Here is a 26195-nt window from a genome sequence, read left to right as displayed (position 1 = left end):
CCAGATGGGGCCTCCTTCCCATGCTGGCAATTAATTTTTTAAAAAGAGCTTTTCACCCAGGACAAGCCACATGATAAACGTGGCCCTAGAGAAACCACGCACATTAGATATTCGTAGTAATAATAATAATAATAATAATAATAATAATAATAATAATAATAATTTGAAATTTAAGACTCCCCCCCCAAGGAAAAGGCACTTTCTTGCCCTGCCCGTGGACCAGGAGGTCATGGCGGGCGAGGCCTTCAGCAGCGGGGCCCTTATTTGCGCTGCCAGCCTGACCTTCACCCTCTTACATATAGAGAGGAAAGGAGACATGGAGGTGCAAAGGCTTGCGGGGCAGAAGTAAGCCCCGCTGAGTTCATCAGGGGTGCCAACGTGAATACAGTATGATATGGGGGGGGAGGCACGTAAACCCCGCCCCGCATAGTTGATCACATTGGCAATGCCCATCAACTGGGGGACTGGCCCTCGCAAATGTTTTATTGGGGGTCTGAAGCAGTGGCGTAGCGTGGGGGTGCAGGGTGGCCGGGCGCAACATATTGGGGGGGGCGCTCGCACTCGAGTGCTAAAATCCACGGGTTAGGGGGCGCAAATTACTTGCCTTGCCCTGGGTGTTGACAACCCACGCTACGCCACTGAACCTGGGACCTTCTGCATGCAAAGCAGGTGTTCTGCCACTGAGCCATGGCTCTTCCCTGGTCATCCAGCTGGAAGTGCTGCCTGCAGAATGTCCTGCAAATAGCTTCCTCTAGGAAGAGGAGGAGGAATTTCCATGCTTTATGATGGTATAAAATGGTTTAGTGATGTTAAAATCTAGTGAAAAATCTTTTGGAGAATATTCTCAAGAATATTATCAATTAATTGGAATGTTAGAGAATTTTCATTTAAAATAGGAGAATATTCATTTTAATGCATTGAAAATGATATAATTTTGATGCATTGAAAATGATATCATTAATTAATATGCATGTTTATTCATGGGTAAACTTGTTCAGATGGCAACCAAAAACTATACAGATGCTTTTATTCAATGAGGCAATGCAGTGAATTCACGTTCTTTGATTTTTTTGCAGCAAACTTGAAATTGAAAAAACAATGTGAATGACTCGCGTTAATCACTAAACCTGCCAGTAACCGTATATTTACCATCGACTTGAATTCTAATAATGTTGTGTATGTGGAGAGAATCAGAACTTACAGGGTTAAGAAGTTCTGTGTGACGTCTCACATTCTGAGGTGTGGTTTAGTATACTGAGGGAGTGTTTCCTGTGACTCAGTGTTGTTCCGTTCAGCAACAGAGAGAGAAGCAAGATGTGCGCTTTGTCGCCAGGAGGAGATTTATGAGTTGTTTTTCTACACGAATAAAGACTTTTAGAAGATAAGGAAGACACCGTGCGTGCAGCCTGATTTATTACACACACACTGCAACAGTTTCTACGCTGTGCACACTCTGCTAAAGTAGCTGAGAGCAGACCGCTGGGAGCAGGGAAGCGTGAGGGCTCCATCTGCAAAGGCTACAACCCTCCATAGGTCATGGGTGGTCAGAAAACGCTTTGAAGCTGTTGCAAAGACGTGCCGGTGTGTGGGAGCCAGCTGAGGAAAAGCTGCAGAGAGTTTGGAGCTGTGCCTAACGTTTAAAGGCAAGCTGACGTCGTTGGAAGCCAGCGTTGGAAGCCAGCTTTGAGTCCTGCCTGGAGGGGCAGAGGATCTCGCTGGAGAGAAGCTGTTCTGCTGAACCGGGAGCTGGAGAGCTACTGTTTACGTGAGTACGCTGGGCCCCGGGGGAGAAGATGGCAGACAGCCATGAATCGTACGCAGTCCCATTTGAAAAATTGGACGGAAAGAACTGGGAGGAGTGGAGTAGGAAGCTGAAGGCCTGGCTGGTAGCCAAGGGTTTGTGGGAAGCAGTCCAACAGCTTCCATTACCCCCACCAGCAGCCGGTGCTGCAGCAGCAGACGTTGCAAACGCACACGCGTCGCAGAGAAAGAATCAAAAGGCCCTGGGAGCTATCGTGCTCAGTTTGGAGGGTTCTCAGCTGCCTTTGGGAGAAGGGCTTGAGACTGCTTATGAGGCCTACCGTGCACTGGAAAGAGTGCACCACAGAACAACAGCTGGGGCAAAGATACACACCACCAGACGCTTGTTTGAGATGAAGCTGCGTCCTGGGGACAGCATCAGGAAGCATGTAACTGAGATGCTTTCTGTGTTCAACCAGCTGAGGTTGTTGCAAGTTAACTTTTCTGAGGAACTGAAGGTTTATATCTTGCTCAGCTCTTTGGACAAGAGTTATGACAATCTGTGTCTAACTTTGGAGTCGATGGATCCGCAACAGCTGACGCTGGCGTATGTCACAGGCCGTTTGGGGGATGAAGAAGAACGGCGTATCAGAGAGGGCAAAGCTGGCTCGGGGGGCTCCTCCGGTTGCAGAGGGTCCAAGCCAGCAGAATGCACTGTTCAGGCTTTTTCCACTCGTCGTTGCTACATTTGCAATTCTCCTGACCATCTGCGTCGCAACTGCCCCCAGAGAGCAAGGGAGACAGGGCAGGATGTTTCCAAGGCCGTTTCCCATGGGAATCAGCCGGGTTTCCATGGCAACCAGTCCAGCAGGGGAGGCAGGCATGGGAAGACGCAGAGACAACGTGGCTCAGAGGGGGTAGACGGCGCTTATCAGCTAACTGCATCCATGGCGGTTGTAAAGGACACCTGCAAAGGTCCCAAGGACGGCAGCGGGAAGTTTGTTGCTATGGCAGCTTTGGAGAACAGCTGCAGTGAGGGCAAAGTGTTGAGCTGGATAATTGACAGTACGGCCAGCAGGCATCTCATAACTGAGACACCTGGTGTCAAGATGTGGAACTGCAAACCTGTTTCAGTTGAGAAAACAGTTTGTTTAGCAAATGGGTTACAAAAGCCATTGTCTGAAGTTGGAAATGTTTATGTTTCTGTTTTGCAGGCATACAGAAAAACTTCTTATCTTCCTAACAATGTCTGGACCTGTAATGCCCAATAAAAATTATTCTGTTTTTTTCAGAAAAGTTACAATTTACATTGTTTTGAGCTCTCTCTCTATACATCATTCCAAAAGGTCTTAATCTTTTTACATACATGTGGAAGGGAGTTCCACCTGGTTCTCTACATCTCTAGCATGTATTTGGAACATTTTTGTACATTTTGGAAAGTTGACAGGGGGTTAAATACCATCGATATAGCATCTTTTGGAGGTTCTCCCTTAACGTAAAACATGCCGTAAATTTCCAATTAACTTTCCGTAGGTGTTGCCATTGGCTCATCTCTATGTTGTGGCCAAAGTCTTGGGCCCATTTAATCATTGCTGATTTGACCTCCTCCTCCTTGACTTGCAAGCCAAGGAGGAGTCAGTATGCTTCAGAAAGGGTTTTGGTCTTTACTAGGTCGGATTTGAATCTCCGTCGCAAATCCTTTCTTTTTATCATTTTAAAAAGTTTCAAATAATTGATAATATTGAAACCAATCTGACACCTGGTCTCTTATTTCTTGAATTTTTTAAACTTTTAACTGGTTTTCTTCTTCTTTTAATAATGATTTATATACAGGCGAATTTCTGTTTGTGTTCTTCCTTCTCACTGCAAGTGCTTCAGTTGGTGAGACCCACCAAGGCACTTTTGGTTCAAGAAGGTCTTTATAGTTTCCCCAGACCATGTAGACGGATTTTCTGATATGATTCAAAAAGTTGCTGTGAACTCTGACTTTCCCATAACCCAGGTAGGCATGCCAGCCATTCCTGTTGTTATACCATTCCAGGTCTAACAATTCCGGGTTTTTGAGTGTGCACTACTCCTTTAGCCAGGTGAGACAGGCTTCCTCATAATACAATCTTAAATTGTATTACGGGACAGGGAAAAGCCTCCTCTGTCCTTAATATCAATTAAGATTTGATGTTTAATTTGAGGTCTTTTCCCTTGCCAGAATATCTACTCTTTTAGACAATTTAAACAAACCAAATCGTAATACAAATTTAGAACAGGTAATGCCAATCCACCTCTATATTTATCTATTAAAAGTTTATGTTTAAATCTTGGTTTTTTATACTGCCAAATAAATTTTGATAGGTCTTTTTGCCATAATTTGAAACAGCCCTTCCCTCCAATGATTGGTATAATTTGAAATAAAAACATCATTTTAAGCAACACGTTCATTTTTACTACTGATATCCTGCCACAGAGTGATAGTCTTAACTTATTCCAGATCTCCAAATCTCTTTTAATTTCATTCCAAATTTTTGTATCATTGTCCTTAAATAGGTTACTATTTTTGTTTGTTAGCCATATTCCCAAGTACTTAGTTTTGTTTACTATTGCCAATCCTGATATCTTCTGTAATTCTTCTTTTTCCTGCACAGGTTTCTCCCTATTAACATTTAGGGATCTTCCTCTTTCTGTTTCACTTTAGACAGATCACACTAACACACACTGCCCACATGAGTATCCTGAGATCCCTCTCGGCAGCCATTCTCCCTCCTCACACGCAGAAAGAGAAGCAGAAAGACAGTTGAAAAAGACAGTTACTGGAATAACAGTTGGAAGAGAATGGAATGCCTCTCTCATGTGACCCACAGCGAAAGGAACGCGTGCGCCCCTTAAAGTACACAGTCATTTAACATAAGAAAACATCTCCATTCCAGGAAATGGGAATGCACTGCCACAGAATAGGTCTTCAAAGAGGCTCTAGTCTGTGTTCAGATGGACTCATTCTGTCAAGTTCTTTGTAGTCACCCTCTCTCACGTTTAATCATTACCAGCTCCCTAGAGAAGCAGGCGGCTGGTTTGGCTCCAGTTCCTGAGCAGGGACACTCAGAAGTAATCTGTCTGGCTGTGTCTTGCAGATTTGGAATGAAATGTCTCAACAACAGCTATACACAACAGCCACCACCAGAACCTTAATTGCAATAAACTGGAAAGGGGCAAGGGTTCCAACGAGAATGGAATGACAGAATAAATTACTAGAATATGAATAAATGGCACAATTGACTTGAGAGGTAATACAAAACAATCATTTGTTCAAAAATGGGACATGTTTAAGATATATTAACAAAAATATAACAGCGGTGTGACACCTATGGCTGCATTTGAGTGACCCTTGTGTAAAATAATAACAAAGAAATAAGAGAAATTGGTACGATATGTTGTAAGAATGTATTAGAAAATATAAATAGATGAAAGTAATAAGTACACTCAATATTAGAAATGTTAAATGCACTGGGAGTTGATGGGAAGTCTATTACACTTTAGTAAGAATGTTGAACTAAAGAGATTGTATAAGATCAAATCTTTTTATCTGTATATTTACATAAGATTACTTACATAAGATCGTTTTTTGTTTGTTTTTTGTTATTTATGAAACTCAATAAAGCATTGAATTGGAAAAAAATAAAAATAAAAAATACTTTTTTTTCACCCCAAGTGCTCAGAAAAATCTGTCAAAATCTTTCTACTGTAGCACCCTGCTTGTGGTTAACGCTTAGCTGGAATGAAATAATCAACGCAGCAATAGAGAAATTAAAATAATAATTTATTTGTCAGACAAATAAATGAGAGGCACAGTGGTATATGGTTACCAAGCTCTGGCCTGGGCTCCTGCCATTATGGCCAGCACTTATATTCCCTCAGCCCAGCCTCCTTGCTCCTCCTTTGGCTGCCTCTGTCCAATCAGCCTGGTTGAAATTCTCATTGGCTGTTTGCTAGAACCAATCACAAAAGATACACCCATTTCATATTACCTTTTATGGGAGACAAAAGCTATATATTCTTCTATCTATAAATGACAAATAAGTAGTCATTTATCTTACATTTATCTCAACAAGGAACCTTAATTACCAGCTCACCTCTTGCCCTCCTTGCCCTATTGCCCTCCAAAACAGATGGTTTAATAGTTTTAAATTTTTATCTTAAACAGATGTCAAGGATCTTGAGTTTATCATTGAAAGATCTCCTTCTTTTGGAGGTCTTTAAACAAAAGGCCTGACAACCATATATCAGGAGTGCTCGATGGCGTCACCTGTCTGGCAGGGGGCTGGACTCAATGGCCCCTGTGGTCTCTTATAACCATGATTCTATGAAATAAGAATCTAGCATAAGGTTTTAATATTTCTTTCTTTCTAGATCCTTTGCATAATTACATTTAAGCTAATATATTTCATACATTATCATAAATAACCTTTTAAAAGGAAAAGAAATCTTCTCAAAGTATAAAGGAACAGTTTACAGCCTCAAAATAAAATAGGAAGAAATCTCTTCTTCTGTTTACACCCCATTTTCCAGCCAGTTGCTTTCTTTTCCATTTGCTCTTGGCCTTTTTAACCTTAGGAAGAAGATATGGCTCATTTTACTATTTGCCAAGCTTAATTTGTAGGGTCAGTGTAACCTTGCTCTTAGCCTGTAATTCCCTTTTTACAACTTTGAGAATTGTTTTCTGCTATAAATCAAGGGGGCCCTTGTCCAGGAGAATAAACATCTTGCCAAGGTTCTTAGGCAGCTGGTCTTCTGCCTGGCATGAAACATTTGAAAATCTTTAAGCTCATTTTAAAATACAGATCCTGATTAATATATAAGCTTTGATAAAAATGCAGGCTGTGATTAGATGCCTCACTACAATTTCTACTTTTAGTTAAGTATTTTTATTCATTTACTTGATTGGGTGGAGGCAGCTGCCCCCACCCCACCCCCACCCCCAGTCTGGGCCCATCTGTTCAGCCACTTACCTCACTGGGACACAGCTTACACACAACACTTTCCCCACAAACTGCTGGGTTTTCCATCTTGCTGCTTCTTCCTTCCTCTGCAAATAGGGGAGATTCTGACTTCAGCCCTGAGGGGCCTGACGCCTTGAACAATTTTTTACCTGAGCCTGTAAAAGACAATTCTTTACCTGACACGACTGTTGCAAGGAGGAGGAAGGTAGTTGAACTGTCCTTGAAATTCAGAAAGTACTCTAAGTCAAACTCACCATGTACTGCAACTAGCAGAATCTGAATGGAGCCTGGATATTTCCTTTCTACTTGTTCCAGGAACCAGCAACAAGTTGCCTCCCCCCTTTCCTGGATCATATTCAGCAATTTTTGACATTCCTCCCTGAAGTCTTTCTTTGCTTTCCACAAGTCCCTGTATTCTTTTTGTGTGATAATAAAGCCATAGTATAATTCATGTAAAAAGAATTCTAGGTCCTTTTCAATAATTTCAAGTAATTCTTTTCTTCCCTTGCAGACTATTTCATCACCAGTGATAATGACTCCTTCCAGTGACCTGTGGCAAAAACATTTATTTTATATTAGGCATTGTTGTGGGCAGAGAATTAGAGCTTGATTAGGATACAAGCTGGGGCTTAATTTTTCCACCCCTAGTATACTGCTTTCTCTCATCCTCTGAGAATGTTGAGCTCTGCTTTTCCTTTGCAATGTGAAAAATATATTGATTTAATCCACACTGAAAAGAAAGCATGATGTAATTTGCCACCCCTTTTTTAATGGCCAAGAATATACACAGTATTCATGACACATTTTGCACTCCTCTCTAGGTTTCATCCAAGGCAGGCGCCCCTGCTGACTTTGTTATTATACGTTCTACATGCAGACACAGCCAGGCTGCCCACGAAGAGGGGGGGAGGTGTCGGGGGGGGAGACATACCTGGACCCTCCTAAGAGGGGTGTCAAATCTGCCGGCCACTGCCTCTGTGACCAGCTCTTCCGCAGGCCCTCTTGCTGCCTCTCCTTCTCCACCGACCGCTAACTCACCACTTCCTCCTCCTCCTCCTCAACTGCACATCTGCCCTTCCTTGCAGGTCTCTATTTTGAAAATGGAAGTGTTACAACTTCATCCACACCCCTAAGGAACAAGGAGGGCAAAGTTGTAATAGAGTGATTTTCAAAATGGAGACCTGAAAGGAAGGTGTGTGGCAGGTGGTAGGTGGGGGTGAAGCTGCGCTGGTGGCTTGAATCTGCAGCAGGGACTCAAACCAGTCAGCTGCCTCTCTTGTCCATACTCTTCCATCTTCCTGAGAAAGGAAGATGCAGCAGCTGTGCCTCCCCCTCATCTCTGGGCTATGGTATATTATTATTATTATTATTATTATTATTATTATTATTATTATTATTATTATTTTGATTGGTCTTGACTGTCAGGTCCAGCTCTGCCTCCTCTTTCAGGTAAGGCAGCCTCCTTTCCACCAGTAGAAGGCAAAAGCCATTTCTTGGGGCGGGGGGAGATGACAAACAGGCAACTCAAGGTTCGATTTTAGGTTTTTCTAAAGGTGAAAGAGGGAAAACCTTTTTCCCCAGGGCAGCTATAAATAATGGATATTAGAAATATACTGGCAGGATAATGGGGCAGTCTTTCTAGCAGAAAGAAAATTTGGCTTGCTTATCTACCAAGTTAATAAGAGGCTTCAAAGCGACTCATTAGCTTGACTGCCCATCTTCCAGAGCCCACCACCCACAGATCTGGATTCTGTATACATTTAGGGGTTGAATTTGAAAAGGGGGGGTAGTGTCTGCATGTATGTACATAACATGCATTGTGGAAAAAGATTGCCACCTCTGGTTAAAGACCCCTCTTAACTGCATGAGATTTCCCATTTCTTTTTCCTCCTCCATGAGAGGAGCAGAAGCTGATCTAGGAAGGATGCTTCTAAACCAGAGTCCTCTCTCGCCTCAGCTCCCTCCTTCAGTCACAATGGTTGCTGCATCTTTGGTGGCTCTCAGATTTCCTTTTCCATCACAACTTGGCTCAGACCCCTGGCCCAGCACTGCCCCACCCACAGCCGGGCAAGGGTCTTCCTGGCCACTGATGCTGCTCCTGCCACTGCTTATCACTGGTTGGGCTGCTGAGAAGGAAGGCAAGAGGGAAAGAAAGGAGACAAGTGTTTTCCGTGCGTGTGGGTGTGTGCATAAAGAGAAAGAGAGAGAGCCCCTTAGCAAACTACAATTCCAGGGGGAGAACCAATTTGATTTGCCTCAGGCGCCGAAATGTCTGGGGCCAGCCCTGCATGCAAACCATGCTGCACAATAATAAGCAGAAGCTTGAAGTCATAGAAATGGCTGAGCCGTTGCCCTCTGGACTCACACACAAGCCTCTCCTCAAGGCTGCTTCTCCCGTTCCCCCATCCATCAGGTTCCTGAGGACCACTGAACTACTTGTGTCTCTTTACTAGTACACCAACATCGCCTAGCAACCCCGTTCCTAGGAAGTGATACTTATCACCAAATCCCTTAGCACTGTCCATTCCAGTGACACATTTGCCCATCCTGTTTCCTGGATGAAGCTCCCTCCCAAGCTAAGATCTGATTCTCACACCATCCAATCAATGCTCTTCCACTGTAAGCTGCAAGTAGAATTGCAATAGGACTTACCACACATTTTTCTTTCGTACATTCCTCTGCATATCAGGGGGCATGACACTGTCAACTGTGGAGAGGTAAGGGAGAGGTCAAAACTGGCCGTTTTATCCCTGCCCCCAGCAGCCTTTTGCTATATTTAATTGGCACCAGTGCATTTCTTGCTGGGTAAGCACTTTTTCCTTTAACCATTGATGTTTGTGTGACACTAGCCCTTTGGGATATCATACTGTGAAATGTATATGAGAGAAAGAGTAGGGGCCAATGGTCAGTTGACACTTGACAGCTCTAGTTCCGACAACAAATGAAGTAGAACAAGTGCTTATTGGCACCCCTGCTGTTTAACATTTATGTAAATGATGTAATAACTAGAACTAAAACAACCAGAATTTTTTCCTGTTACACTTTTATCCCATAAGGTATCCATCTTGCTATATACCGGGAATATGGTGCTATGAGAACAAGCACGTGGGTATGAGGGGATTACTAAAGAACTTTAGTAGTTTGTCCTAACAAAGGTTTGAATATAAATTATTCCAAGACAAAAGCTGTAGTATTTGAGGCACAGCCTGAGAAGCATAAATGGTTCCTAAATGAACAAATAATTGAACAAGTGAGACATTTCAATTATTTGGAGATTTGTTCTCCGATAAAAGTACTTGGTACCATATAGCAGCACTTAGGCCTTGAAGACATCAAGATCTGCACAAGCAATTCTTAATTTTACCAGAAGCAAAGTTGGCACTGAGAACAAATAATGGTTTAGGTGCTCCCACAGTTAACGTATTGGGGAGAAATTAATATCTAATAAGACTACTCGGTTTATCCCCCCCCCAACTCCAGCAGCTAGTATTAGAGCAGAAACAGGAACTATGCCAATACAGTGTCAAATTCCTATGGTCTTATTTAGGTATTATTTTAAACTCCGTAATATGGAAGACTTTTTGTGGAGCAACAAAAATTACAACAGAAGATTTCTTGGGAGAGATGTGTGGCTCGGGCACGCTGCAGGCTGATTTGAAGGAAGGTTAACCGAAAGTTTATTGTGGGGTGGAAACCCAGTTCCTTATTTATAATAATCATCTGACGTCATCCTGTAATAATGGGCATGCAGCATGTTCAGCAGACAGCCATTTGGAGACTGTGCTGTAGTGGCAGAATTGAACAGAAAATCCAGGGAACTTGCTTATACCATCATAAAGCATGGAAATTCCTCCTCCTCTTCCTAGTGCAATCTATTTGCAGGACATTCAGCAGGCAGCACTTCCAGCTGGATGACCAGGGAAGAGCCATGGCTCAGTGGCAGAACACCTGCTTTGCATGCAGAAGGTCCCAGGTTCAATCCCTGGTGTCTCCAGGTAGGGCTGTGAAAGACTCCTGCCTGAAACCCCGGAGGGCCACAGTCAGGCAAGATTAGCAATCCTGAGCTAGATGGACCATGAGGCCCATTTGGGACCTTCCTCTGTTCCTGGCCTGCAAACCTTCTGAACTTACAGGCCTGATTTAATTTTTTTGCAGGGCTCAAGCAGGAAAGAAAAAGGACTTTCCCTTCTACAAAGGGACAAGCTCTACCCGAGTCCAAAAAACGGCCTGCCCTTGTACTTAAGGCTGATTCTTTGCTGTTCTGTGTGTCCTAAGGGCGCTGAAGGTATTTCTAATATTTTAAGCAATAGCAACCAGACGGTTGAAACATACCAAATTGTTCCATATGCGCGAAATGCCTGGCGCTAAAGTAAAGATACTTCCAAACATTCCAAGCCCATGGTTGTTTTTCCTTCCCTCCTTCACGGCTGCAGCTCAGCGCTGGGCTGGCGCAACCAGGCAAGGAAAGATCTGCTGTCAGACTGAACGGCTGCGAAGGTCAGGATCCAGCAAAGACTTACGTTTCCTGACGGAGAAGAGGAGACTGTCCGCCTCGTACTCGCAGCCAACGGCCTTCAGCGCATCGGCCGCTACCTCTACTGCGTAAGTTACGCCGTAGTAGCTGAGCAGCAGGTCTCGGAGGCGAGAGGCGCCTGCCTTGTGCAGAGCCTCCTCGGGGATGCGGACGAAGCCCTCCTCGAGCGGAATCTCGCGCACTTTGCGGCGGAATCTCCGCCGCTCGTCCCGACTCAACGTCCACAGCGAGAGTTGCAAGGCGCGAACGACAGGGAGCAGAGCGAGATAGAGATTCTCCCGCTCAGAGAGAGACTGCGGGGCGACCGACTGCTGCAATCGCCACGTGTTGGGGTCCCTGTCGCCGTCGTCGTCGTCGCTGCTACTCTGGAGCAAACCCTTGAGGCATCGGGACGTCTGCAACTTGAGGAGGGGATCCACCTCCCTCTCCCCCTTCTTCTCGGTGGACCGGCCGGCCTCTTTCGCCTTCAGCTTCTCGCCTCCTTCCTCCAGGGGCTCCTTCGCCAAGGGGTATTCGGGGGTCGCCATGGCGCCCCTGCCTAGAGGAAAGTCTCGCCCCGCGGCAGAGCCGGAGAGGCGGCAGCGTCCGAAAGGAGGAAGAAGGAAGCGGGCGACGCCCTCGGGGAAGCGGCTCCTCGGCGGGCGCTTGGCGGGGGCGGAGACTCCCGAGGTTTCCTCCCGTCGAGCAGAGAATCAGCGCCGGATCTGGAAAGGCGAGAACGTGGGAAGGGCCTTCCCGGCGCTCCCAGAAGACTGGCTCGCAGGCAGGCGGGGGGGGGGGGCGGAACGGCTAAATGAAAACACGCCGCTTCCTTCCAAGTTTGGCTCAACTTCTAATCGTGTATCAGCCCGGAGCATCTCCCTCCCTCCTCTCCCCTTGTTGCCAAAACGAGCACATCCGCCCTTGCTGAACCGCAGGACCCAGAAGGGCAGAAATGGAACCGCCAGGTGAGCAAAGAAAGAGGGTGGAGCGCGCCTCTTTCTCAGCGCAGAAGGGAAGCCCTTGGCCGTCGCCTCTTCCTCGGAGAAGCCAAAGTGGCTGCCCACCTTCTGGCTGCGGGATCCCGAAGACCGTCGGCCGGTGCAGGACTGGAGCAACCAGGGGGGCCTAGATGAAGTAAAACAAGAGAAATACTTAACTGAACAATCACGTCGGTTCTGCCCCCCTAACAAAGGTCCACCCCCCAAAAAATATAATAATCCTGGCAACGCCCACGCGCCGGTGCCTGAAGGACCCCCTCGAGAACTTGGAGAAAGACGAGCTGCGGAAGTTCAGAGGGAAACTGAAGGCAATTCCCATCGATGGATGGCGCTGAAGGAGCGGGTGCCACAAACGCACATGCTCCGGCTTCGCTACTACACGGAGGAAGACGCCCCACACCTGACATCCCAGATCTTCAATGGGATTAACTGCAGCATAGGAGCCAGGGCCCTTTGCACCCCCTAAAATATTTGAGAGGGCCAGATCCACCTCCGAGGTTGACAGTCATTGCCATTCAAAGGATGTGATCTTGTGATCGATTACGTGGGGCAAGGCTTACCTAAACCCAGTGGCGTAGTGTGGGTTGTCAGCACCCGGGGCAAGGCAAGTAATTTGCGCCCCCTAACCCGTGGATTTGCGCCCCCTAACCCTAACCCCAGATGTAGCGCCCGGTGTGGCCGGCCCCCCCTGCACCCCCCACTACACCACTGCCTAAGCCCCCCCCCCACATATTTAATTCAAGTTGGCTCCCCTGAACTGCAGCGACCAGGCACAGGCTCCAGGAAGTGGATTGGACTAGGGATAGGAAGGAACTCCCCCAAGTTCTCTGGTCGGTCGGTCCTGATCAAATTATCTGGATCTGTAGGGAGCTGGTTAGAGGGGGGCTTTCTTCGATATCTAGTGCAGGTGCCCAGAAATCTTGGGTGGACTTCTGTGCATCCCAGACTATTCCTCTCATTTCTTTCACATAACCAAATTCCCATGATGAAGTGTACCAAAAATTGAGAGAGACTTCTTGGACCAGTTTCCTTTTGATGAAAGAATATTGGAAGCTTATGCAGGCCTAATGAAAAGGACAGAATGTTATTGGTAAAATATCTTTATTACAAAGTACTTTTATTTACAATGTACAAACTGGAAAGGAGAAATGTTAGGAAGCCCTAAGGCAAACCAACTTGGAGTCACCACCACCCAGGAAGTTTGGAGAAGGACAGGCTGGCTCTCTCTGGCTTCATCTCCTGGGATTCTGTTCATCTCCTGGGATTGAAACCTGCTCCTCCTCCCAAGATGTACATCTCGCAGCAAGAGAAAAAGTCCTGTCAGGAAAGGAACATGCACTGAACTGCAGCCTCAGGAGGGACTTTGCTCACCAGAGGCACTGTGCTTAGTGAATGAGACAGCACTGCTGTGGTATGTCAAACACAAGAGGAGTTAAGTACAACATTCCTAGAGTGAACGTTTACACAAGGGGAGGAATGTTTGTCCAGCCAGCAGGTAAACTTCCTCTGCATGTGACTAGAGGTGGGTGTGGCCTCACCCGTGCAGGTAACAATAGCACAGGGCAGGGCAGCCATCTCTCTCTCTCTGACTACTTTAGTTGAAGAAGCAACATCTGCTTAGCCAAAGATGCTCTCTTGGCTTCCAGCTTCCAGCCAAGAGAGGACAGAGGGACTGTCTCCTTATGGGATAGTTTCAAGGTATATGTTACTTTTCTAAGCTAAGTCTGCCTTCTGGGATACGATTGTGAACAGAATGTGAGTAAACTCTTTTTATACTTTGATAGAAGACTGTGTCGTGTCTTTTCTTTTATAAGGGAATAAAGGGGGAAATACCAGAACTGCTTTGTGTGGCTCATTGGTATTTCCCTGGAGGTCTGGAAATTGAAGCTCTGTTGGGAAAGGCTAGGAATTTTGTGGGAGAATTCTTAAGAGCTCAATGGGCTAAAATTCACAGTGGGTAGCATGATGAAGAGGTGGATCTAGTGTGCGGCAGCTGTGAAAAAGTCCAATTCCATGCTGGGGATCATTAGGAAAGGAGCTGAACTTAAAACTGAATATCATACCATTTTGCAAATCCATGGCCAACCACATTTGGAATACTGTGTACAGTTCTGGTTCCACACCACAAAAAGGACATTGTAGAGTTGGGAAATGTTCAGAAAAGGGCAAGCAAAATGATTGAGGGGATGCAGCAACTCCCATATGAGAGAGGCTGCAGAGACTGTTTAGAGAAAAGGTAAGCGAGGACATGATAGAAGTTTATAACATTATTCAGGGCGTGAGGAAAGTGGACAGAGAAATGTTTTTATCCCTTTCTTGGAATGCTAGAACCAGTGAGCAGCCAATGAGGCTGGAGGTTGGAAGACACATGACAGATAGAAGTCCTTCACATAGCGAGCGCAGAGTTAGACCATGGAACTCATTTCCATAGGAGACAGTGCTGGTCCCCAACTTGGGTGGTTTCAAAAAAGTTACTGGACAACTTCATGTAGGACACGGCTCCTTGGCTTGATGGCTGTGCTCTCCCTCCTCAGTCAGAGGCAGAAATGCTTCTGAATAGCAGTTGCTGGAAGCCACAGAAAGGGAGCGAGTTTTGCACTTGCAGGTTTCCCACAGCCATCTGGCTGGCAGCGGTGAGAACAGGATGCTGGCCTGATCCAGCAGGCTCTTCTTAAGTTCTAAGGCACAGGTTTCAGCATGAACTACTTCCTGGAGGAAGGAAAAAAGGGATCATTGAGTACATGTGTGAAGCAATTAAATACTGTCAGGATATGAAGGGAAAAGAAGCCCCCAAATTTCTAAAGTGTGGGAAACCTTTGGCCCTCCAAATGTTGCTGAACTACAACTCCCATCATCCTGGGCTCCATTGGCCAAGCTGGCTGGGGCTGATGGGAGTTGGTTCAACAACTTCTGGAGCTTCAACGGTTACCTGCTCTTGGTCTAGAGAATGATCTTTAACTTCAACTTTGGGCCCTCGGATGTTGTTGGTCTACAAGTTCCATCACCCCCAGCCAGCTTAACCTGATCTCAAAGATGGTGGGAGTTGAAGTTCAGCAACATCAGGGGACCCAAAGTTGAAAAACAGCTCTAGAATGTTCCAAGTGGTGGCCTATGCAGGTAATCCTAAAGTATGTCGGTGGGTGCAGGCAAGGGGTTCAGGAAGTTAGAAAGGGCAGGTTTTACCTAAAGTGAGAAACACATCCCTAAATTTGTGAGAAGCTTCACTGATGTACCTGTTCCCAGGCAGAGCAAGCTGTTCCCTCATCATGTTGTAGCAAAACTCCCAAAACTGGGGAACATGAGACCATGTGAATCAGGGGTAGTCAATATGGTGCCCTCCAGAAGATGCTGGACTACAACTCCCATCTTGCGTGACCATGGGAAGTGCTCTTCTGTAAGCCTCAGATCTGAGGGACACAAGACGAAGGGCTGATCGACACCATTTAAGTGCATAAATTCCTCCAAAGAATCCTGGGAACAGTATTTTATTTAGAGCATGGTGTATTTCAGCCCTGTGAAAGGCTAAACTACAGTTCCCAGGATACTTTGGGGGAAGCCACATGCTCTAAATGTGCATTAAAAATGTGGTGTGGATGCACAACTAGATCCATGTCTTCATATCCCCAACAACATTGCCCCAGAGCAAACAGCTTTTGTATGTACAGCAGCGGTAGCCAACATAGTGCCCTAAGTAAACTGCAGGACTACAACTCCCATCATGCCTGATCTTTAGCAGTGCTGGCTGGGACTGATGGGAGCAGCAGTCCAACCCCTCTAGGGAATCCATATTCTAGCAAGGCAGCACCTACACTCTGGAACGGTTTGCCCATTGACAGCTGTCTTCTTTGTACTATGCTCAGTGCCTGCTAAAAAAATATTTGTTTAGGCAAGCCTACCCAGATACGTAAAGCTGACACGTATTTTAAGAGGTGATTTTATTTTTAAAATTATATTTTAGCTGCTGATACTATTAACATTTTGAAATTTTTTAAGCTCAACTCATTTTAAACTTCTGACTTTTAAAAATAATATTTTTTGTTTTATACAAATAGCTTAGAGATTTGTTTCTTATAACTGAGCATTACACACATTCTGTTAAATAAAAAAGATAAGCCAACTGCTGAAGGGCACCAGGTTGGTTATCCCTGATGTAAGGTTTTTATCCTCTCATCCCCATTGCCCCCATGAAGAGATTATCAATCCACCACTCTGCATTTGCTGGGGGGGCGGGGGGGGCAGGTGGCACTCCATTTGCCTTCCATCCTAGCAAGTTCTGTGAGCTAGAATTCCTTCTTTCTTACTCAGTCTCAGAGAGGGAGATGAGCCTCTCTGCCTCAGGCCTGCAGTTGATGGCTCTGAGCACCTCAGCCGCCACCTGCACAGCATCTTCCATGTAGAAACCAAGCAGCAGCAAGCTCAGGTCCATGACATCCGCATTCCTTAGCCTCCCTCGAGGGATGTTGTCATAGCCACCCCTGATGGGGGAATCGCTGAGATTGAGCTTGAACCTCTTGAGTTCATCCTCATCCAGATTCTCCAGGATGGACACCAGACGTTCTCTGATGGTCCTCACCTTCACTCTGCACTGGCGCCTCCAACAACAGGAAAAGCAGACACAAAACAAGAGAAGCTCAGCAAAGGGATATGGGAAGGAACTACATCATCAGGAGGTCCTGTCACTTTCCATGACTGTGACTGACACTGAGGGAGGGGAAAGAGGGGTGGCCTGAAGCTGCTTTGAAGTTTAGAGAGCCATCTTTGATCAGTGATTCGAGGTCCGAGCAACACAATGCTGGGATTGGAGCTAAACCTCCTCCTGCTCTGAGGGGAGCCTTGCATGCAACCGATATGTAGAGAGATAGCAATTTAGCTTCTGTTGACCGTACACATTTGCATGTTCCTGCTCCTCCAGCAACAGCAGTGCAGCCGATGCCTAAACAGCACCCCCCCAAACATCTGCTGTCTGCCTGTGGCAGCTGCTGTTTTGTCCCTAATAGCTGGACTGGCTTTGTGTGAGGAAAGAGAATGTCAAGCCCTACCTGCTTTCCACACCATGTCCTGAGTCAGTGCTGCTGGAAGCAGCATGGGTCAGAGTGCAGCAACAAGCACCTGGAAAAGAGAGAGAGAAAGTTTATGGAGAGGTATGAAACAAGGAGGGATCACAGGGAAATGATAATGATGGAACGTGAACCAGTAGAGGACCTTCGGGTCACAAATTACAGCAGCGTTGTGTGTGACACCAAAATTTTGCACACTCACACGCTTCTCACCTTCCATTCTACATCATAGTTGTAGCAGGGGTATAGCGTGGGGGTCCCAGGGGGCCATCGCCCCGGGTGAACAATTTTTGGGGGGTGCAAACCAGGACTGCCGGCAGGGTCTGCTGCGATACTGTAGGGAGAGAGAGGCCATTCTGCCAGCATTTAAATCCATGAAAACTACCCACAAGGCCCCTGTCCTTGGAAGAATACCACCTTTTTGGACTCTGTGTCACATATGTTACTCGTTATAGTCTTACACTACCCCTTCATAACACAATTTCCAAAGTTGGCTCACAAGGAAAAACAGAGCAACAAACACATACATTAACATGCAATTAGAAAAATAGTTTAACAACTGACACTCAGCTGAAAACTAAGAAGTCCAGGCTGTAAAACATACAGGGAGAAATTAAATGTCGCCTTCTGTGACCTTTCCTGCTTGCCAGACAGAGCTATCCCTCCCCAACAGCCAAGTACACACACTGCACCCTTTCTGGCTGTTCTGAGGGTTCCCCTTGACCCTCCAAAGTGCATTTGAGGGAAGTGGCGGGTGAAGGGAGGAAAGCCCAATTGAAGTATTGTGAGCATTTGCACTGGATTCTGTTAGCACACTGGGTGTGCTGAATCCAAGCCAAAGCTGTTTCTACAAAATTTAGCTGCGTGGAAAGAACTTCATCTGGCACCAGAGGAGACTATAAAGCAATGGGGAACCTGCACCGGAAGGCGATTCCCTAACATTACAAAAGTGACTTTTCTATGGTACTGTATCACCAGCCACTCTGTGCTGCCATTGGGAGGAAGGTGGGATTTAACTACGAGGAAGTAAGTAATTAAAACCTGCAGACCTTGCTCTGAGCTTGAAGGAGAAGACGTCATCTCAGGAGACTTTAACTCTTCTGAAAGAGAACAGGAATGAAGCAGTCACCTCCAGTAACACGAGATGCTCATAGAAGTCGGTGGTCCAAAGTAGTGCATCAAAAACTACTTACATGTGGCTTCCAAGCACAGCATCTCCTGAAAATGGGTCCCCCCAAGGCAAAAACCTTTATTGACCAGCACATGAAGGATATTGAGCAGCAGAATAATCTGGCCTATATTAAGAAATTTAGTGCTTGGTACGCTTATCTGCCCCCCTCCCACTTTGATTTTCGGGCACCTTATTTGTCTACCTTAACCATTCCAAAACTCAGACGGGCCTTTACACTGGCCAGACTAAATATGTTACCCTCAGCTGTTCTTGAAGGTAGATATCAAAAAATTTCATTCGAGAACCGGCTCTGCCCCTGTGGAGCTCGCTATGTAGACTGTGTCACACGTTCTCTTGTCTTGCTCCCTATATAAAGATCTCAGGGACGAGACCATCACGCCACTCCTATCTGCCATCCCGGGCCGCTCTTGTGAAGCCAAATTGTTCTCACTCCTAGCCGACCAGAACAGCTCGACAACAGAGAAGTTTGCCAAATTTATCGAGAGAGCAATGAGACTGAGAGCAGTGTTGTCACCCGGATTCCTCGCCTAGGATCTTATTATTATTATCATTACGTTTTATTATTATTATTTTATTACCTCTGCCAAGTTTTAAGTACTGAGATTATTAATTTATCTGCATCTGGTTATTATTATCTTTCTCCCTGTCCTGACCATCCCTCCGAGGTTATATTTATAATCTTTCAATTTGGCTGGTCTATTTACTTAACCGACCTGGAACAATCTACCAGAGAAAAGGCCGCTGCCCATGGGACAGAGGGTCATGGATGAATGATAATCCAGCTTCTACCTAGGGTTTTAATAGGTCATAAGATTTTATGGTAACTATATTCGTAATGTATTTTTGTCGCTGTTTGTCCTTTGATGCTATGGCCTGTCGGCTACGCAAATAAAGTCTATTCATTCATGAAGCAGTCAAAGAGGGAATGTGACTGGGGTGTCATTTTCCATCCGGCCTCCCCAATTATGGTCAAACCTTCCGATCTTCCTCCAATCCAACTCACTTTGTGTCACATGGGCTTCCCAGATGAGTTCATTTGTGCGCTTGTCCATCACACTGAAGTTGAACATGTCTTGCATTTGCTCAGCAGACAGTTCCACGTACTGCTGCATCTTGTCAGCATCCAAATATTGAAACTCCACTTCCTGTGGGGGAGCATAAAACCTCCTTATGTGCAAACAAGGCTTAGCCCAGTTGACCAGTCCAAGGGAGTCAAATTAAAGGGTGAGGGGGATCCTGGTGGAGTCCCTCCCGTTCTCATCCTTCACAGCCATGGCTCTGCCCTAGCAAAGCCATTCATCATCTTTGTGTCTCACCTTGGGACAGACTCTGACATCATTTGTCTCCACAAAGAAGCGACAGCCAATCGTCAGAGGCCTCAGGGTCCAGGGGGGTTTGTCTATTCTTTGTGAAGGGCACTGTACTTCATGCTCATGAACCGCCTGGGAAAGGCAAAGAAGGGCACTTCTGAGTTATGCAGGAAAGATAACCAATTTCTGGAAGACTGGATCCCTACCCCTTTCTTGGCTTTGTTGCAGCATTTAAGGCAGGGATAGGGAACCTGCAACCTTCCAGATGTTATGGTTCAGGAATGATGGGTTTTGTAGTCCCAAAACATTTGAAGGGGCACAGGATCTCCATCAGTGATATAAAAAAACTAAACCACTTCGGTAGCAGAGACCAAAATATGGGTAGGTAATTTGATGTTGGCTAGCAGTCTGGTAAATTAGTTCAAGCCCAACAAAAGGAGATACAGTTCATAAACCATGACACACTCTGATGCATAATTTTGTATAGCTACTCTGTCAGGCTTCCTATGGTCAAGCAAAAGATCCAGGACGTCTGGAATACCAATCAGAGTTGCAGAATCCTGCTTACCTTTGTTATGGAATGGTCATTGGGCAGAAGGTACAGGTGGAATGTTGGTGGCTGGAATTGAACCATTTGATAGAGCAGTGCTACAGTGTGCACTATTATCTTCCGCTTAAACCATGACCATGATGTTTTCAAAATGGCTCCACGTGGAGAGAGGTTTGGGTTTTCCAACACAACATGATATGGCCCCACTCTGTCTGGCTTCTCTAGACTCATGCCGCCTTCCACAAAATGTGCAATGAGGACTTGGGAACCATCTTTACCTGGAAAGGAGCAAAAGAAAAAACAAACAGACATGATACAAGTGGGAAACTGTGGAGCCGTACACCAGGAACTGGAGTCAAGAGCAGGTCAGCAATAAAACACCCAGTGTCAGCGAAGTCAACCCTGCACTGCAACTCATTCCGTTACATCTAGCCCCTATGAGGCTGTTCCCTAAGGCTCTTTCTCCCCCAGGTCCTTCCCAAAGCGATCTGAATTGCAAAACTATGTCTGTATTTGCTCTGCCTTCTTCATACCACTTCTGATTCTGGGAGACGAATGGAGAAAGGAGCAGGCTGCAAAAGGAGGGGGAGGCTGCCCTGACTTCTTTAGCAGCCTGCCTCACATCTGTCTCCTAGTCCCCCTCCTCTCCAACCTCCACTTCTGCCTCCAATTTTGCACTGCTCTCGGTCACAGCCTCTTCTTGCTCACTAAACCCTGCTCCCTCTCCAACCTGCAACACCACCTCCTCCCAGGCTGCTCCCTCTGATCCCTCGTCATTGTCCCACCAGCACTCTCCTGGCTCTGAGCCTTCTTCCCCTGGGGGTTCCCTTGGGGGTTCCCCAACTGGTGCCTCCCACTACTCCTCTGCAGCCAGCCTGGGCATGACCTCCCATGAGTTTGGATGACAGAGCTCATCACTGCACCCATCCTGTTACATGCAATATTTATTTTGTTGCAAGCTTTTTTACCTGCCATACCTGCAAGACACAAGAAGTGAGGGAAGTGAACAGCTGCCACAGCCTCTGCTGGATCTGCTTCAATGTTGATCAAAGGCCCAGCGACAACCCAGTCCTCTGTGTTCTGTTCGGCCAGGTGCTTAGACCATGAATCAAAGTGGTAGGTGATGGTGACAGCTCCTCTCACCTCAAATATGACATCAGTATAAAAGCAAAGGAAGGATCCGGCCTTCGTGAAGCACAGCCTGAATGCCACAAAGGGGAAAATGGAAAGAGAAGTGGATTGAACACCAGCTGGACACCCTCTGCATCTTCCTGATGGGAAGCAATCCCCACCCCAATCATATTTGACCAGAAAATCTCAAAGAAACAATAAAATGGGTTAGAGCACGGTTCTGATCAGTGTTATTCTTCTAGAAAGAGATGCTGCAACTCACCATGAACGCTTCCCTTCTTCTCTTATAATGGCCATGGCGCTCACCTGAGAGGTGCTGGAACTCAGTTCTGGTGAGGTCCAGATGAAAAAAGCCCTGGAGCTGATAATGCCAAGGTTTCAAGTTTGATCCCTGTATGGGGCAGCTGCATATTCTGGCATTGCAGAGGATTGTACTATATGACCCTCAGGATACCTTCCAACAATCCTATGATTCTATGAAGATTAGGAAGAGACCTACGCACACTTACACCCCTATGGAAAGCGGGGTGTAAAAGAGTGAAATGGAGATGTGGAATATTAACCCCAAGATCACAACTGAAAAGTGGAAAACCACGAGCTCTTTGTGTGAGACATTTAAAATGCAGTCAAACCAACGATTTGTCTTTTGCTAGATAGGCGCATGAAAGGGTTTTACCGTAAACTTGCTAGCAAGAGCTCTGTGAGAACACCCCCTTGTGCCCAGGCAGGAAGTGGGCAAAACTATATCTCCTCCTCTCTGCCTGGGCACACCTTCTTTCTGCTCTTCTCCATGTGCCTGCAATGTTGCAAGATCTGATAAGTCTGAGCTCCTTTATTTAAAGAGTAGAAAAACCTTTTCTCCAAACTTACAGATTTCACTTTCCTCACAATCTGCTTTGGCTTAGACATCATTTTGTCATGCTAAGCCCATTCCTCAGAGGACGGGGGATATAAACAATTGGATTTAAGCAACACCAATGTTGAATCGTAATGTTTTCCCAGCTCTGTTCCTGAGAACCCAAGAATGCAATGTGCAAGTGACAGATTGTCAGGATGCTGTCAGCAACACCCAGCTATTGCCCAGAAAATTATCGTAACAAGGGAATATTTCTTACCATCCTTTTTTATTCAATATTTACAGAGAGAGGCTATACAACCCAGTCTCTTCAATAATGGCGTTGTCCCAAGTGAATCTCCACACATCCCATCTATCCCTCTTCCTCATTCATCACTTCTATTGGTGCTGTCTTTGACCTCTTAGTTCTCCTACTTTAAAGGCTCACAGGGTTCTGGAAGATGGAATGTCTGGAATGCTTTCTAATGACAACATGTTAGCTGTGTGTTGCTCTCCCATGATTTCCCAACTTTCCCTCTCATCTGACTCTGAACTGTGACCTCCCTCAACCCCGTTCTAAATCTATACTGTCTTCCTCTTCCTCCTCCCTGGATGGTTCGGGGGGGGGCGGTCTCCCCCACTCCTCCTCTGCCCAGTCCCTGACACAGATGTAGTTTGGGAACGTTTTAGAAAGGACCACCACATATGATGATTGTGAAACCTTCATATGCCAAATGTGCTCTGCTGAACACTTCTCTGAAACCCCAAAAGATATTCAATGTTCAACTTTCCCTTAAAGGAGAAAGCTTTGAAAATCTGAGAGAGACATTGCTCACCTGTATCTTTCACAACTCATTTCTGAGTCCAAAAACACCTCTGGTCTGATTGTTTCTGGAAGATCCTGCTACAAAATAATTTATCATTAATATGAGCGCCAGACCCCTTTCCCACCTGAAATCAGGACATTCCTGTCTGTTTCTAACACCCAAACGACCACACCAAGGAGCACTGCTTGAGGTCAAACCCACAAATACAGACCACTAATGGCTCTTTTAGAGCTACTTTCTTCTACATTCATTTTGGCCATAGTAGTTCTCACTCAGGTCTGACCGTTTCTTATGAAAGGTTTTTTTCTTTCACCTCAGTGGCATTCTCCCTGTTCCTTACAGAGAGCCCCTGCACAGGTTTCTCCCTATTAACGTTTAGGGATCTTCCTCTTTCTGTTTCACTTTAGACAGATCACACTAACACACGGCCCAAATGAGTATCCTGAGAACTCTCTCTTGGCAGCCATTCTCCCTCCTCTCATGCAGAGAGAGAAGCATAAAAACAGCTGAAAATGATATTTACTGGAATAACAGTTGGAACAGAATGGAATGCCTCTCTCATGTGACCCACACTCAACCAATCACATGAGAGATACAGTGAAAGGAAAAGAAAACCTAAGAAAACATTCCCATTCCAGGAAATGGGAATGCACTGCCACAGAATAAGTCTTCAAAGAGGCTCTAGTCTGTGTTCAGTCAGACTCATTCTGCCAACTTCCTTGTAGTCACCCTCTCACACGCTTATTCATTACCAGCTCCATAGAGAACCGGGCGGCTGGTCTGGCTCCAGTTCCTGAGCAGGGACACTCAGGAGTAATTTGTCTGGTTGTGTATTGCAGATTTGGAATGAAATGTCTCAACAACAGTTGTTTAAAATTACCATATTATTCGCTCCATAAGACACACTTTTTTCCTCCTAAAAAGTAAGGGGAAATGTCTGTGTGTCTTATGAAGCGAATGTGTGGTCCCTGGAGCCGAATTGCCCAGGGGCAAAAAGCAATTTGTGCTTCTTTTTTTTAGAAAGAGGAAAGGGGGCGTTGAAACAAAGCCGCTGAGCAGCTGATCAGCAAGCGATCAGGAGAAGAGATAAGGGACTCTAGTGATAAAGGAGGCTGTCTGGGAGGGGGGAGGTAAAAGCACATAGATCCTCAGGATTTTTGCATTGGGTCACCCCAAATTCTCCAGCAGATCACATAGCATGTCCATGGCTACAGCCTGCACCAAAAAGACCACACAGCCACTGTTTTGTGTGGCCGCAATGGCACAAAAACATGGTTACAAAGCATGGATCCATATGGATCCTCAGGATTTTTGCATTGGGCTACCCCAAACTCACTGTCAAATCACATATCATGTCTGTGGCCACAGCATGAACCACAAAAATCATACATCCACTGTTTCATTCAGAATATTTTTTTTCTTGTTTTCCTCCTAGGTGCGTCTTATGGTCAGGTGCATCTTATGGAGCAAAAAATACGGTACTTTGTTTTTTGTTTTTGTTTTTTTTACTCCAAGTGTTCAGAAAAATCTGTCAAAATCTTTCTACAATTCCTACTTTTAGTTAAGTATTTTTATTCATTTACTTGACTGGGGGGAGGCAGCTGCCCCCTCCCCCGGTCTGGGCCCATCTGTTCAGCCACTTACCTCACAGGGACACAGATTACACACAACACTTTCCCCACAAACTGCTGGGTTTTCCATCTTGCTGCTTCTTCCTTCCTCTGCAAATAGGGGAGATTCTGACTTCAGCCCTGAGGGGCCTGTCTCCTGGACCAATTCTTTACCCAAGCCTGTAAAAGATAATTCTTTACCTGACATGACTGTTGCAAGGAGGAGGAAGGTAGTTGAACTGTCCTTGAAATTCAGAAAGTACTCTAAGTCAAACTCACCATGGACTGCCACTAGAAGAATCTTAATAGATCCTGGATGTTTCCTGTCTACTTGTTCCAGGAACCAGCAACAAGTTGCCTCCCCCCTTTCCTGGACCATATTCAGCAGTTTTTGACTTTTCTCTTTGGAGTCTTCCTCTGCTTTCTGAAAGTCCCAGTATTCTTTCGTTGTGATAATAAAGCCATAGCACAATTCAAGTAAAAAGAATTCTAGGTCCTTTTCAATAATTTCAAGTAATTCTTTTCTTCCCTTGCAGACTATTTCATCACCAGTGAAAACGACTCCTTTCATGGACCTGTGGCAAAAACATGGATTTTATTTTAGGCATTGTTGTGGGGAGAGAATTAGAACCTGATTAGGATACAAGCTGGGGCTTAAGTTTTCTACCTCTGGTATACTGCCTTCACTGATCCTCTGAGCATGCTGAGATCTGATTTTCTATGCAACTTGGAAAACATGCTGATTTATTCCACACTGGGAAAAAGCATGATGTAATTTGCCATCCGTTTTAATGGCCAAGAATATACCCAAACCAGTCAGCTGCCTCTCTTGTCCATACTTTTCCATCTTCCTGAGAGAGGAAGATGCAGCAGCTGTGCCTCCCCCTCTCCCCTCTGGGCTAGGGTATTATTATTATCCAGCTGATTGGTCTTGGCTGTCAGGTCCAGCTCTGCCTCCTCTTTCAGGTAAGGCAGCCTCCTTTCTACCAGCAGAAGGAAAAAGCCACTTCATCTCAGGTTGCCTCCTCCATCCCAGCCTGCCTCAGCCCCCCTGGTCCCAGCATCACACCCCCCACACCCCCACCCGATTGGATTTTGTATACATTTAGGTGTTGGTTTTGAAAAGGGAAAGTGTGTGCATGTGTGTACATAACATGCGTTTTGGAAAAAGATTGCCATCTCTTGTTAAGGACCCCCCCTGGATTGCATGTGACTTCTCCACTCTTTTTATTCCTCCTTGAGAGGAGCAGAAGCCCCAGCACTGCCTCCCCCCACAGCAGGGCGAGGGTCTTCCCTGCCACTGATGCTGCTCCTGCCACTGCTCGTTGCTGGTGGGGCTGCTGAGAAGGAAAGAAGGTAGGAGGGAAAGAAAGGAGAGAAGTGACTTTCCCCTGTGTTTTCACACACACACCCTTAGCAAACTACAATTTCTGGGGAAACA

General features: G+C 45.8%; 3 protein-coding genes and 1 long non-coding RNA gene across 17 annotated transcripts in view; 2 read left to right on the top strand and 2 right to left on the bottom strand.

Moving 5' to 3' along the window:
- Positions 1-26195, top strand: part of LOC309353961 (uncharacterized protein) — a 122191-nt gene that overhangs the window by 39578 nt on the left and 56418 nt on the right. The window lies entirely within an intron of this gene.
- On the top strand, positions 4648-4937 carry LOC309355355. The gene is made up of 2 exons (XR_014162513.1): positions 4648-4737; positions 4863-4937. It is a non-coding gene; the product is annotated as an uncharacterized lncRNA (long non-coding RNA).
- LOC309355201 (uncharacterized protein) overlaps positions 6650-26195 on the bottom strand; it is a 42160-nt gene continuing 22614 nt past the window's right edge. The window contains exons 3-6 of one of the 2 annotated variants that reach the window (XM_081885802.1): positions 11249-11936; positions 9381-9435; positions 6983-7278; positions 6650-6883 (exon numbers count right to left, since the gene is read on the bottom strand). In XM_081885802.1, coding sequence (XP_081741928.1) covers positions 6726-6883; positions 6983-7278; positions 9381-9435; positions 11249-11789 — 1050 coding nt within the window. In that variant the 5' untranslated portion in view covers positions 11790-11936 and the 3' untranslated portion in view covers positions 6650-6725. Of the gene's footprint in view, positions 6884-6982; positions 7279-9380; positions 9436-11248; positions 11937-26195 lie in introns of those variants that run through there. The other variant, XM_081885803.1, reaches the window with a different exon arrangement.
- LOC309355199 (uncharacterized protein) overlaps positions 13327-26195 on the bottom strand; it is a 35424-nt gene continuing 22555 nt past the window's right edge. For 6 of the 11 annotated variants that reach the window (XM_081885794.1, XM_081885785.1, XM_081885788.1 and 3 more), the window contains 11 exons: positions 25034-25329; positions 24789-24934; positions 23154-23221; positions 21329-21552; positions 20370-20629; positions 19808-19933; positions 19495-19636; positions 18349-18399; positions 17282-17351; positions 16544-16834; positions 13327-14947 (listed from right to left, as the gene is read on the bottom strand). In XM_081885794.1, coding sequence (XP_081741920.1) covers positions 14935-14947; positions 16544-16834; positions 17282-17351; positions 18349-18399; positions 19495-19636; positions 19808-19933; positions 20370-20629; positions 21329-21552; positions 23154-23221; positions 24789-24934; positions 25034-25329 — 1687 coding nt within the window. In that variant the 3' untranslated portion in view covers positions 13327-14934. Of the gene's footprint in view, positions 14952-16543; positions 16835-17281; positions 17352-18348; positions 18400-19494; positions 19637-19807; positions 19934-20369; positions 20630-21328; positions 21553-23153; positions 23222-24788; positions 24935-25033; positions 25330-26195 lie in introns of all 11 variants that reach the window. The other 5 variants (XM_081885791.1, XM_081885793.1, XM_081885790.1 and 2 more) reach the window with 4 other exon arrangements.

Source organism: Podarcis melisellensis, assembly GCF_964234715.1.
Source record: "Podarcis melisellensis genome assembly, chromosome: 13".
NCBI classification, from domain to species: domain Eukaryota; kingdom Metazoa; phylum Chordata; class Lepidosauria; order Squamata; family Lacertidae; genus Podarcis; species Podarcis melisellensis.
Note: the sequence above shows the minus strand (reverse complement) of the source record. Positions and strands in the feature narration are given on the sequence as shown.